Here is a 14,438-nt window from a genome sequence, read left to right on the forward strand (position 1 = left end):
AACCTTTGTCAGCCATGGGCCGGTCCACCGTCCCTCAGACCATGTGGTGGGCCGGACTATATTTTGGGAGAAAAAATGAACGAATTCCTAAGCCCCACATATAACCCAGAGATGCATTAAAAGGACACATTCTGCTCATGTAAAAACACCAGGCAGGCCCCACAAATAACCCAGAGATGCATTTTAAATAAAAGGACCCATCCTACTCTTGTAAAAACACGCTGATTCCCACACCGTCCGCGGGACGGATTGAGAAGGCGATTGGGCCGCATCTGGCCTCCAGGCCTTAGTTTGCCTACCCCTGCCCAATGTCATGAGCCATGGTTATGGTTGAGCAGGCCAACCATCCCCACATTTTGCTTCCTTTTCCTAGTGAGGGCCCAAGAGTACACCTTCCTTATAGGTGTGATTGTGCAAAGTTTGAACCCTACCCTCCCTTTCCTAGTTTTAGGCAATTGCAAATTTGTGTGTCTTTAGATTACACCCCTGCTCTTCGTCAAGCTTCTCTGGAATTTGAAGCAAAGGGGCGCCTTCCCTCCTGTGTTTCCATCTTCGCCTTGAGTCAAGTACTGTCACAAATAATTTAGGATAAATATTATGATTTCCATGCTGAGTGACTGACAGATAAGAGAGGATCTCCCCTCCTGTCATTGCTCAAATGACCAGCCAAAGAAAAGAAAGAAGTCCTTAAAAATGCAAGAAAATAAACCCAAGGACTGTGTGTGTGTGTGTGTGTGTGTGTGTGTGTGTGTGTGTCCACCAGCCACCTCTATAATCTAGCAGATATATTCCACCCCTTCAGACTGCCCCCTGAGTGTGACAGCCTCTCTGGTACTTGCCATAAGGACCAGTCCAGGCCATCTGAACATCTTATGGTTGAAAACTGTACAGATTACAGTCAGGCAGGTTGTAAATCTTTTTTTTTTAAATAAATAATAAATTTAGGCTACATTCCTAACCAGGAGGTGATATGTTCAATCTATAGGCAGATTTGTGCAAACTTAAGAAATGAGCTGACTAAAATGCATACAGATAATCTATTTCAATGTATTTAGTCAACTTCCAGTCCTTCTTTATGGGCCAAGGCTCAAATGAAACCCCAGTAAGAGTCGTAGCCTTGTTTGCAGCATTTAATCTGTTTACCTGTTGCTTTCCTGTGTCTGTCACTGCTAACTGGAGACCTTTCTAACACCGATGAAATGTATGCTGTCTGCAGTTAACACTGGCCAGTTTTGGAATGGTTGCTATGGCTGAGCAGGACTGGCTTTTGTTAAGACTGAAATGGACTTTCCCCATTTTGATTTGCTGTGTGCAGAAAAGAACAAAAGAAAAGAGCGGGGGGGGGGGGCACTGGAAATTCCACACATTCGTTATCCTGAATTTTAGCAGGGCTAAATATATATCGGAACTATGCACACAAAAAAGAGAGAGAAGAAGAGGGGAAATCCCTCACAACTGGCAGCGGAAAAGGCAACCTAGACAGGAACAGCCCTGCTAAAATTCAATAATATAATATATATTTTTGATTTTCCATATATATATATATATACACAAACAAACAAACATAAATCTTAAGTATAATAATTCCATTTTTCTTTACATTGTTGGGTGACTTCCTCGACTCCCCCAGGCTGAATTTCAATGTATATCATTGTAACAGTTTTCCAAAACTATTTTCACATGTAATTTACTTACTCAATTAACATCTTTCTTTCTTTTCATTTTTACTTGAAACATATTATTCTATAACATCACTTATTTAAATCCTAGGCCAATCTGGTACCTGCAAGTATTTCTATCTTAGCATATTTAGCTAAATAGTTTTTAAATTTCTTCCAATCCTCCTGGTACTCCTCCTCCTACTGGTCACAGACTCTTCCGGTCAGGTTGGCTAGCTCCAAAAATTCCATCATCTTCATCTGCCATTCCTCCATTGTTGGTACTTCATGTAATTTCCAGTTTTTGGCCAACAAAATTCTAGCAGCAGTTGTGTCATACAGAAACAATCTAACATCTTTCTTGGGCATGTTCTAATATTTTTTGAATGGCAAATGGCAAGGGTTCATTCATTTGAAAGAGATTTTTTTTTGAAAGGCAATCGAAGGAGCAGCAGACCAACAAATCCTGCCGACACATTTTCAAGAACTGGCTGGGTTACCTTGGTATCGTAACCCGATGTGTTACTGCAAGTTTACAATGTACATTAGATTAAAAGCATTAGATAAATGTGCAGATGGCATGGAATTTGCTCAAAGCAGTGCAAATCAAATATGTGCTAAGGGGAAACAAGGATATCCCGCTGTTATAGGACAAAGCCCCAGTGTGCTTTCGGCTATACCTGCTGCAGGTCGTGTCAAGCTAATCTGGGGTGGCTTTTGTATAAACTCCCTCTAATTCATGAACATATCTTTTCAGTGAAAGAAGCTGACTTAAGCCCTTTGCAATCTAACCCTGATGACATAGACTTGAAACTGGTGTAGTTCAGCTGCTTTCACTGAAATCAGTGGCTTGGGAGAGCCCCAAGGACCAGAGCCAGAGACCTGGAGGGGCTGCATTTGATCCTCAGACCCGAGGTTCCCCACTCCTGCTCTAGTGAGTTCAAAATGAGCTCAGAAGGGCAGGCAAAACTTCAAAGGGCATTCTCTTATTTTAACATGCTGCACTGTTAGGAATCCATCTATTTCTATAACTGTAAGCTGCCCATAAACCTTTATGTGGATGTTTTGTAGGGTGTGTGTTTGGCTACTGACCAATAAAAGAGCAAATGCTTTCTCAACGAGCAGGTCAGAGCCTTTATTTCATCATGTGAAATCATGAAAATTATGACAACAGAAGAACAACTCTGCAGCTTGGTCCTCTCCAAGGAAGAAGTGAATGCGACAACTGGAAATGAATCGCTTCGGAATTCAGGTAAAACTGTGCGTGTGCGCGCGCGTAAGGAAAAATTAGGCTGATGTTGTAACCATGGGTTCACTTGTGGGACTCATTTCCAAAACAGAGATTGCAGGCTAGGAAAGTCCCAGTCATTAGAGATACCAGGATACGCATCAAGGATTCTGGAATTAAGAAGCAGCTGTTTCTTTTTGTCGTCATCGTTTTTGATAGAAAATTAGACTAACTTCAGCCTCGTTTCGCTCACATCCTGCTTTTGTGCTTCTTGTATAATGTTTGAAAAAGGAAGCTCCAGTTTCAAAAATTTCAGTGTTGCATGGAATCAAATCTAGTGTGCTCAGAGAGTACAGTGGTACCTCAGGTTACATACGCTTCAGGTTACATACTGTCAGGGGCTCAGGAGCAGAGGCACAGGGAAGAGGGGAGATGGAGAGCGAGGGGGAGGAATCCGAGGGGAGCGTAGGAGGGGACAGTGGTCCGAGGGATTCCATGAGCCTCTCCAGCGAATCGGAAGATTCACAAAAGGGGGCGCCAGTGGCCAGGGGCAGGGGGTTCCCAAGGGGAACGCCCCAGGAGCAAGGGGGCAGCAGGGACTCCCAGAGCAGTAGTTGGAAATCAGGACCAGCTTCCCCACCAGAGCAGAGTGGGGGGGAAGAGTCCCAGGTATCGGGGCCAGTGCTTTCCCCACCAGGGAGAGGAGACAAGGCAGAGCTGACCACGCCTCCATCGGAGAGTCAGGCAACGGAGGGGAGGTCAGATCCGGCCAGTGTCACGGAAGAGGGAAGCAGTGATAGAAGCAGTGTAACGGTTAGGAGAAAGGTCACTGGGTTGGCGCGAGAAACAAGTTCAAATGTACAGGAGCGCGGGACAGCAGAGAATGAGGATTGGGAACCGGGTCCTAAAGCCCGCCGGAGGCAGGGGGAGGAGCTAAGCGACTCAGCGTCGGAGGAGTCCAGAAAGGGCAATGTCCCGGTGGGCAGGAGGACCCAGAGGAGGAGAGAACAGCGCAGAAGGTGGAGCAGGGCTAGGATCTTAAACTGGTGCGGAAGGGGAGGTGATTCAGACGGGACTTCGCCGATCTAAGGTCTAAGACGTAGGGCTGCACGCTCTGGCGTTGAAATGGAAACTAAACTTTAATAAAGACTTTTGTACATTACATCAACCTGGGGTTGGTCCTCTGTGAGCTGGGACCTAGAGGCAGCTATGACACATACGCTTCAGGTTACAGACTATGTTAACCCAGAATAGTGCTTCAGGTTAAAAACTTTGCTTCAGGATGAGAACAGAAATCGTGCTCTGGTGGCGCGGCGGCAGCAGGAGGCCCCATTAGCTAAAGTGGTGCTTCAGGTTAAGAACAGTTTCAGGTTAAGAACGGACCTCCGGAACGAATTAAGTGCTTAACCTGAGGTACCACTGTATTGTATTTAGTAGCTAGACTAAAATATTTTCCCCTACTGTGGTGTCCACAGAGACCTGGGTGAGTGAATGTGGGTGTGCATGTTTCAGGTGGGATAGGGAATGGTTGACTTCTGGGAAAGAGATTTCAGAACAATGGCTGGTTGAAAGGTAGTATTGATCTGTTTCCTCCTGGTCTTGATTAATGACATTTTATTAATATAGTCATTTCTTAAATAAACAACACAGTGTCCTTGCCCTTCCTGTTTATCAGTGAGGTGAAGTCTGGTGATAGCCATCCAGTGGGTCTGTGGGAACCTTTGACGTTAAATGGCCCTGTCTGTCATCTATCTGCCCCCCCCCCCCCAACTACGCTTTATCTCTATATGCCATTGGCACCACGGGAGTCCTCTGTTAGGAATGACAAATGCCTACTTCAGAAGATATGTATATGGGGCACAATAATATACAATTAAACAAGATCACTTCTCCTCCCTTTTCCCAGCACACTCATCACAGTTTCCTTCTCAAATGCTCCTGGAACTGCCTGATTAATGCCCACTTGGCTTAGTTAATGGATGCCTGTAGGCTGCCAATTCCCGTGGTGTCTGAGCTCTACATGAAGCAGACCCAAGTAGTCTAAAACGAAGTATGAGCATGTGAAGATGCAGAATAAATAAAAGGAGCCCTTTGTATTTTTGCCCCAGCTGGAAAACACTTGTAGCGTCGGGTGGTGGCGGTGGCGGCAGCAGAGGGAATGATACAAAGCGTTGCTATACATCAGGCATTGCTGCATGATATATGGTAGGTTTTCCCCTTCCTTGTAGCACCTGCAGTGCCTAGATGATGCCAAGTGGGCTGCTCAGATTAGTTTGCAGTGAGTAGAGCTGCCATCTAGCCCATCCACATCATCTCAAGCACTGATGGCCAAAATTCTGGGGTTTGCTCAGAGAATCAGCCAAACTGATTTTCCAGCTAATCCATCAGAAGCAGGGAGCCTCAATAGAGGAAAAGCTGCTCTGGACAGAAGTGTGTGTGTATGAAAAATGATCGCTAATGCCTGCACAAATCTGGGAGTTTTAAACTTTGAGTTTCCATCACAATTTGTGACAACCCTAGAGAAGCCACAAGCTTTCCCAGAAGATAAGATACTGATCATCTCCACTATAGGCGTAACAAATGGAAAATGAGGCATAGAAATGTACTTAAAGCAGGGTTGAGGAACCTCAGGCCTGGGGGTCAGAATGTAGTAATTCCTCCTCTTCGTCTGGATGGCGTGAGGTATGTAACTTTTGTTGTTGTTCTTGACTCCTAGACAGATGCCTTGGAATGTGGGATAATATAACCTGCTGGCTGTCTTCTTCCATTGGGCAAACAGTTAGCGTTCCTTGCCCCAAAGCCTTCCAAATGGTAACTGGGAAAACAGGTAAAACTTAAAACATAACACTTCCACAGGCACTGTCTGATGCCAGGCTTTCCTTGTACCCTGTCAAGGATTAAAGGCTGAGTCCTCAGTGTAGCACAGGCTAGAATATGGTTTGTCATGTACTGTTTTTCTAGGGAAAGTAGAATCTTACCTAGAATCTAGGAGCTGCTTCCAGAAATGTCTGATGCTGCTATCTTAGCCTTGCACAGAGTTATTATTACTATTATTAATTAAATTTATATTCCACCCTTCATCCAAGGATCACAAAGGAAAAAAAGAAAGAGGAAGAAATGTCACAGACCAAGAGCCCTTCTGGGGCTCGGCTTAATTGATGTTGCTGGATGTCCCATAAGCTGATTGGCATCAGGAGGCATAGCAGGTTTCTGCATTTGCTCCTTGCCTATTCCCCTGTGGGACAATTGCTGTTCGCCCCAGGCAAGAAGGTGAACAGTAAATTCCTCTCAGGATCCCATTCGGACCAGAGTGTGAATTCTGTAAATGTTACGTTGGCCTTTTCTTTCTGTGACGTCAAGCAGAATTTAACAAGTGGCACAACCTATTTGGATTTTTAAAAATGTCATTCCTAGACGAATCCACCATCTATCATGGGCAACTGGTTGTGGTGGTTGTATACATAATCTCTGGATTGATAGGCAGTATGGCACTGAACACCAGCTGCTGGGGAGCCAGAATGGGAAAGAAGGCTATTGCCTTCATCTCCTGCTTGTAGGGTTCCCAGAGACACCTGGTTAGCCACTGTGTGCAGCAGGATGGTGATTCAGATGGATCTGTAGCCTGAATCATCTTCTCATGTTCTTGTGCCACACACGGAGAGAATTTGGACCAAGATCAGGGCTCAGATCCCAACAATGAAACTTTTTAGGCTTCCTATCTGCAAAATGAGAAAAATAATGGGCTGCCCGCAGAGTGCTTCTGAGGAAACTGCTTGTTCATATAGATATAGATATGGATCTATAAACACACAGATAGAAGTGGTAATTTCCCCTTCTGGTCCCTGGGAATAAAAACGAAGCATAATATAAACAAGGAAAGACGGCTCCTGCCTGATGTATTTGTTCTGTGGTGTTTTCATGGAGCCACAGTGAAGGGTTGTTTTGGATGGTGATTAAGATCAGTGATAAGCTAAAAACATTAAAACCCATGTAAACATTCTGCATATTTGGGTAGTCTTCTCTAGGAAAAAAATGTTTTTAGCAGGCACCGAAAAGAGTACAGTCAATTGAAGGTGCCTGTCTGATGTTAATGGATGGGGAGTTCTAAATAGTGGGAGCTGCCACCCTAAAATACTGATTTGCTACAAATGGGTGTTATGTGGCACCTTTGCAGTGCCAGTTCTGCAGATTGCAGCAGTTGAGTGGATATATATAGGGTAAGGTAAACTGTCTCTTAAGGGCTTTATATTCTAATAGTAACACCTTGAACTTGACCCAGCAGCAAATTGGCAACCAGTGCAGATCTCTGAGCACAGGTGTTATATGCAGACAAGGACTCACTCCTGTCAGCATCACGTTGCACCATTCTGCATTAACTGCAGCTTCTGGATCAAGCTCAAGGGAAGCCCCACATAGAGTGCATTGCAGTAGCCCAGTCTTGAAGTAACCAATGCACGAACTACTGTGGCTACGTTTTCCTGGTGCAGGAACAGTTGTACCAGTTGTACCAGTTGCAGCTGCAGAAAGGTGCTTCTAGCCACCAAGGTTACCTGAGCCTCCATCGACAATGCTGGATCCAGAAGCACCCTTTCTGGGACTGGCAAGTGTGTATCTGGGCAGGGGGCAGGTGGAGTCTGACTCGGGAGAGGGGGGCAATGGCTTGTGGGGACCTGTATCAGCCAGGAGGCAATAATCAGAGGCGGGTGGAGGCTGGTGGAGCACCAGATAGGTTGGAGGAAGAGGAGGAAGAGGCAGGTCAGGCAAGGGAAGGGCCCACCTGCTTCCCCACCCTCTCCTGTTTCCCAGAACCAGGAGGGAATTGAAAAGGGATGAGCAGAGGAAGATTCCATGCAAGCACAGTCTCCAGCTGCGTGTATGCAGTTCGTCAGAGGAAGTTACATACACTGGCAGAGGAGGAGTGGTCCTCTGTTGCTGCAACTGCTCCCCAGAGCATTGAACTGTAGAGGTGACAGGAATCACTTAGCCACAGATCCCCTGTCTTGCCAGGATTCAAGCTCTTCTGGTTCTTCCTCGTCCACTTCACCACTGCATCAAAGGACTGCACAACCTCTCCCAATTCAGGTGTTATCATTCAGCACCTTAACAGCCTGCTTGAGAGGGTCTGGAAAAGGGACAACGAGCAGCTTGTCGCCTGATCGCTGGGAACACTGCAAAGCTACTTTGGACTACAACTCTCTCAACCCCGCTGGCTGGGGCTGAGACGGATGGAAGTTGTTAGTTCCAGAGCAGCTGGAAGGACCAGGTCAGGGAAGACGGACAGCCTCTCCCACCAGCTGCCTGCAGATGGAAAACTCAGCCGCTAGAGGGAGCTGGTAAAATTGAAACAACTCAGCTCTTGGCTGTTTTGATTTGTTACGCTTGCTCTGGGCTTTATTGCTTTAATGATGAAGGGTGATAAGAAAACCTTTAAATACATATTGATCAATCACAGCGTTGCCACAAGACATTTTGGTACCGGACGTGAACCACAAAATGACACCCCAACCTATCTGTCAGGGAAGAAGCGGGAAGAGTATGAGAAGCTGTGTATCAGGAACCAGGAAGGAATAAAAATCTATATGTGTTGTGTTTCTTGGAGGCCAGATATGCTACCCCAGTGGATCCTGCTGCCCAAGGTGATCGACTCAACTTGGCCTTGATCAATCAGTTACATTTTAAACAACTTGAAGCCTAAGTATATGGTACTTAGAAAGGAGCCAGTCTCATTGAACATAGTGAGACTTACTTCCAATTAATATACTTGGGATTTAACTGCATACCATTTACTATACTATAGGTGACTGATGCCAGTGCTTTATGGTTCACAGCATGCCATAACAGCCACAGCGTAAGTGCAACCAGTTGTGTGATATATCTCCGCACTTGCAATCCTGAAATGATGTTTTCATTCTTGGGAACCATTTATTTTTATGGTGCCAACAATGAACTTTGTTCCTTGTAGAACAAAAAAGTAAAACAGAGACAGAAGCAGGAATGTCTGTTCAGACAGAGTCACTTAATTGCTCTTAAACATAACAGGATTAATGCATCTCTTTGGAACATAATGAATACAGCTATTTTTGTCCGTGGTTTAAGAACAGTAAACAATTTTCTGCGCTAATCTTGAAAATGCTTTGCTGAAACAAGCCAGCTTCATAAACTACAGTTTGAAATTGGCTTGTTTCAGCAAACCATAGTTAAGATGAACCACAATTTGCCCGGGTTCTGACATCACAGCAAGCTGCAGGTAATCTAAAAGGGAAGCAAAAACTTCCAGACTCCACCATGTGGCCTTGAATGTGTATTTACTGTATAATAGTAGCTTTCACCAGTGCTAATTGCAACTACTAACTGTATGACTTATTTTGTTTCTGTCATTACAAACCAAGGGTTTATATATCGTAACTGCACCAAGGATGGCTGGTCGGAAAAATATCCAAGACCCTATATTGCTTGTGGTTTAAATGTGGAAGAGATTAATGCTCCTATAGTTGCGTGGCAGCGTAGGGTAAGTACAAATAATCAGTACAGTATCCTATGGGCACTTTCAAACACTTGCTGTTTTGGGGTGGAATTCAATACTGAAAATTCAGGTTGGGCAATTATAGTTGATTGGAAGGTTTTTCACAATAAACCTGCTTCCCCAAACATGACCTTTTGTGATAAGGAAAGTGAAGGAGAAATTCACTGGGCAATGTGGGATGACATTCGCCCTAAAGCAATGTCAACAAACAAACCAGGATGAATGCTCAATGGGCAGGTCATCGGGAAGCATCAGAAGTGGGGTGGAAGTGGTTTGAGCACACATTCCCTGTATTCCTGGGTATTTCTGCTTGTTTAGATTGACCCACTAAGCCACAGGTGGAAAACCCATTAGGATATCCTCTCACCAGACTCTTTTGGATCTGCATCATTTCCTGATAACTCTGGATGAGGTTCCTGCTGATATTCAAAAACTGGAGCCAGAGGGGAGGAGGAGAGTCCAGTTCCATGGCTCTGTCTTCTGTTGTGCTTTTAAAACTGCTGCTTGTTTGATTTTAGCTGCTGTTGACTTTGCTTCGTAGTTTGTTTTGTTTTTAGGCTGTACTTTTATTGTACTTGTTTTTAGATTGGCATAGAATAGTGGGATATAGAAATATCGTAAATACATATGTTTTCGTTCTGCAGCAGAAAAAGTGCACTCAAGCCACCTATACCACACTTTTAGATATCTGCCTTCATCCTATGCGTTTATCTTCCACCAGTGGCTTACTAGGGTTTGAAACACAGCACTAAAGAGCAGAGTAGGAAAAGGTGTTGCAAATAGCCCCACCTGGTGACAAAACATAGTATTATTCAGTCATAATACAAACAGAGCCTTTCTCCCTTCAAAAATTTGTTATAGGACAACAGTCTGCTTTAAGTGACTGAAGCTCAGTTGGGACTAGTTATACACAAGCGCAGTTGACATGGAAGCAAAGCCAGGCCATTGATTTATGGCACACTAATACTGCACCTGTAGACAATGGTAAAACCATTTAAATATGTTGTCAACCACTTACAACCCTCTGTGGGGTTTTTGTGTCTCTAAATTTTAAATCTGGCCTAATTCTACCTGGGGCAGTGTTTTCTAATCACTCTGATTGCAGGCAAAACCAAATTAGTTCATGGTAGTGCTTTTAGAACAAATGATGGGACAGCATGTTCTGAAAAAAGACATGTTGTCACTCTTTTTGAGACAAGTGGGTTTCCTACACATTCACATCTCTGCTGGGACTGAGTGTACCTGGATGTTTCTTGACAGGTGTCTTACCTGAGGAAGTTGGAGATTGTGTACACCATCGGAACCAGCGCTTCTCTAGTGGCGCTGACAATTGCCTTGGGCATTCTGGGTTCTTTCAGGTGAAGAAGAATTATTCATTCCTTTTTAAATATTTGTTTATACTTCCTGGTTAATCTGTGGAAAAAACCAACCCCCAAATGAATAGTGAAATAAAGTGTTATTTCAAAAGCCGTTCCATTGATCTTTCGTCAGATATTCATTCTGAAAGGGCTTCCTGTTTTGCACAGTAACAGTGGGGAAGTGCACATTCCGTTCAAACGTCAACAGGCAGAAGTGTATATTCAAGTGGGTAGAAGAAAAAACTTAAGTTTTAAAACTTAAGCTGTGGATTTGGGAAGATGATCTGTATGTTAGGTGGATATCCTGCTCATTGGATAGGTTTTTCAGGTGGATCTGATGAAGCCTGGCAAAGAAGCAGTGACTGCATTCCCCCTTTTATTAGTTCTTTTGTCTTTCTATTAAAGCAGGGGTGGAACCCACAGTTGTCAAGATGCTATGGACTCCAGCTCCCATCAGCCCCAGCCAGCATGGCTAAGAGTCAGGGAGGTCTAGTCCGGAAACATCCAGAGGGTCACTAGTTCCTCAGCCTAGTGTTGTGGGAAAGATGATCTTTTACCATCAATACGTCAGTTTTGCTTCACGATGCTATCAGATCAGGCAATGGTATTGGATGGTTGCAGAGTACTGATGAGGTTCCTGTTGATTTGAATGACCATTGCTGAGTGGTACCACACTTTGCCCTATATTCAATCCTCAGTGACTTCAAGTAGCAAGACTGAGATCTTGGAGAAGCAGTTTCCTGTCAGAGCAGATGCATGGGCGTAGCCAAGGGGGGCAAGGGGGTAGCTCCTCCCTTCTAGATCAAGTAAAACCATAGAAATACTTAACTAACTGACCAATCATGTCAGTTCTGCCTCCCTTCCCAAATCCTGACTACACCCATGAGCAGATGGGTTTGATGGATCAATAATCTGATTCTGCTTTAGATGGTGTAAGATCTGTTCATATGTCTGATAAGAAACCCAAGCAGTTCCTTGTTTAGAAACCTTCTTGGTGCTTTTCTCTTTGGGCCACAGAAGGCTTCGCTGTACGAGAAATTGCATCCACATGCAGCTCTTTGCATCGTTCATTTTGCGAGCTTTGGCAAACTTCATCAGAGATCCTGTCCTGTCTGAAGACACTGACGATACAGTCTACTGTGAGTTACACATGGTAAGGAAGAAGCCTATAAATATGGCCTACCATCCAGCTCATCACAGGTTGAAGAAAGGTGCCTAAGAATTAAATTCCCTTTCCATCCCTGTGAGCCATTTTGTCAGGGAAAATGGCAGACTTGAGGTGAAAGCTTATGTGAACTTCCCTGGGGAAGACCCATTGAAAACTGAGGATTTACGTATGAGTTAAAAATGCTAATGAGTGTGCTGTTCATCTGCTTGTTTGTGTATGTATGGTCTGAACATAAATAATATATTGTTTATATATTTAGTTGTTCTTTGGTTTTATGAATACCACAACCACAAGGGAATGAAATAATCACAAGGCCAAAGAAACCAAAGAGCAAAACATGTTTAAACGCAATTTGGATAACGTGCCGTATGGCATCATGACACTTTACAAGGAAATTAATTGAAGTGCATTAATCAGCTCTTATAAAGATTTCACAAGGGAGTGAATGTGAACCTCTGTGATTGGCAGTAGGTTTGAAAATGGCAAAACTGTTCAGGACTTGAACAATAATAATTTGTTGCAGACTCGTTGATTTTAAAAGATAACGTTTTGAATCTTTTAGAACATTTTTTTTAAAAAAAAGAATACAGCATACATTTAAACATGGATGCTAGTGGTAGAAATAAAACAATCCAAACCAATAAATAAAATACATGGGTAACAGTGACTTATATCCCATGATATCATACTCAGAACAGACCCATTGATTTAAGCAACTTCCATTGATTCCCACAGGTCTATTCTGTGTGTGATTTAGTTGTGTATCACTCAAAATCTACAGTGAGAACGACAAAAGTGAGTGTAGTAATTGTAACAACCACAACCTGACTTTTACACTGGTGATAAATAAAGCATGACACAGCAAGTTGGAGCTCGGGAGCAGGACTGTGAAATGCCTAGGGAAGGGAGACAAAGCACATGCTGTTTAGCTTCTCTCCCTCTTTCCTCAGGGTCGATGTAAGATTATCATGGTCTTCATTAACTTCTGTATCATGGCTAACTACAGCTGGCTTCTTGTGGAAGGGCTTTATCTTCATACCTTGCTGGTGATGTCTTTCTTCTCCGAAAGAAAGTTCTTCTGGTGGTTTGTGGTTCTGGGATGGGGTAAGTACCAGTTGACACCAGTGGGGGAGCTGCAACAGAATGCTGCACAGTATTATCCCCCAGTGACTCCGTTTCAGTCCTTGCTCTGCTTCCCTTGCCTTCCTGCACTCTTCTTTGCTTACCCTCATTTCATGTGCCTCTCACTTCCTGTCTCACTCCATCTCTGGCACCACAACTTTAAAGCACAAGGCTTCCTGCAAAGCATCCTGGGAGCTGTAGCTACAATTCCTAGCACTCTTAACAAGCTCCTGCTCCCAGAATCCTTTGGGGGAAGTCATGTCCTTTAAAAGTGTGGTGTGTACACAGCCTATGGCTCCCTCTTCTTCATTCCCTGCTCTTGCTTCCTGCTTTATTCTTCTTTCTTTCGTCCTCTTTGCTACATTGCTTCTTTTGATGCTTCCCCTCCCTCTATTTCTCCTCTTGCCTCCCCACTCGCCGCTTTCCTTCTTTCTCTCGCTATCCTTTGTACAGCTTTGAGGTGTGTGATGGAGCAGGGTTTGCAGGGGCAGAATGTATTGCTTACACAGCTGAGGTAACAAAAACATTTCAAAGAAGCCAATAATATGCATGCATAGTCCTCAGCAGCCAGTTTTCCACAGGCTCTTTTTTGTTGTTGTTCCCTTTTGAGTTGGGGACAACTGAACTGAAACATCATGTGCTTGTGTATAGCTTCATATTCCCCTGGGTATACAGTGGTACCTTGGGTTACATACGCTTCAGGTTACATACGCTTCAGGTTACAGACTCCGCTAATCCAGAAATATTACCTCGGGTTAAGAACTTTGCTTCAGGATGAGAACAGAAATCGTGCAGTGGCCGCGCAGCGGCAGCAGGAGGCCCCATTAGCTAAAGTGGTGCTTCAGGTTAAGAACAGTTTCAGGTTAAGAACGGACCTCCAGAACGAACTAAGTTCTTAACCCGAGGTACCACTGTATCAGGGGAACTTCTCTTTGGTTTGTGGTTGTTCCCATTTTGCCTCACAGAACCACAGGAGTTTGCTACTATGCATCAAAATATTCATTTAGCTGGTGATGTCATAGCTGCATATTCTTGCTTTGCAGGCCAGATAATCCTCAGGGTCCCTTCCAACTCTACAATGCTATGATTCCTTGTGCGTTCTATGATTAAGGGCTTTCCCACACTTCTGCTTAGTCTTTAGCTCTAAATTGGAACAAAGGGCAATCCACAAAACACCTGAATTGCTATTTGCTCCAACTGAGCACTAAAGAGCAGTTTTTGCTCTGGGTGAAAGGAGCAGGAGAAGAGGAAGTATGGATAAGCCTTAAGGATTGACCCGGGGAGGTGTCTCTCTCTATTTCTTCACTGCAGGCACTCCAACTTTCTTTGCAATTGCATGGGTCACGGCCAGACTATTACATGAAAATGTTGGGTAAGTTGT

At 44.1% G+C, this 14,438-nt stretch overlaps 1 protein-coding gene across 6 annotated transcripts in view; it reads left to right on the forward strand.

Moving 5' to 3' along the window:
* Positions 1–14,438, forward strand: part of SCTR (secretin receptor) — a 30,092-nt gene that overhangs the window by 7,318 nt on the left and 8,336 nt on the right. For 3 of the 6 annotated variants that reach the window (XM_083711346.1, XM_083711350.1, XM_083711348.1), the window contains 7 exons: positions 2,781–2,910; positions 5,603–5,713; positions 9,276–9,394; positions 10,670–10,767; positions 11,785–11,920; positions 12,886–13,039; positions 14,369–14,429. In XM_083711346.1, the coding sequence (XP_083567472.1) occupies positions 2,781–2,910; positions 5,603–5,713; positions 9,276–9,394; positions 10,670–10,767; positions 11,785–11,920; positions 12,886–13,039; positions 14,369–14,429 (809 nt within the window). Of the gene's footprint in view, positions 1–2,780; positions 2,911–5,457; positions 5,714–9,275; positions 9,395–10,669; positions 10,768–11,784; positions 11,921–12,885; positions 13,040–14,368; positions 14,430–14,438 lie in introns of those variants that run through there. The other 3 variants (XM_083711347.1, XM_083711349.1, XM_083711351.1) reach the window with 2 other exon arrangements.

Source organism: Podarcis gaigeae (genome assembly GCF_964106915.1).
Source record: "Podarcis gaigeae genome assembly, chromosome: 1".
Lineage (NCBI taxonomy): Eukaryota > Metazoa > Chordata > Lepidosauria > Squamata > Lacertidae > Podarcis > Podarcis gaigeae.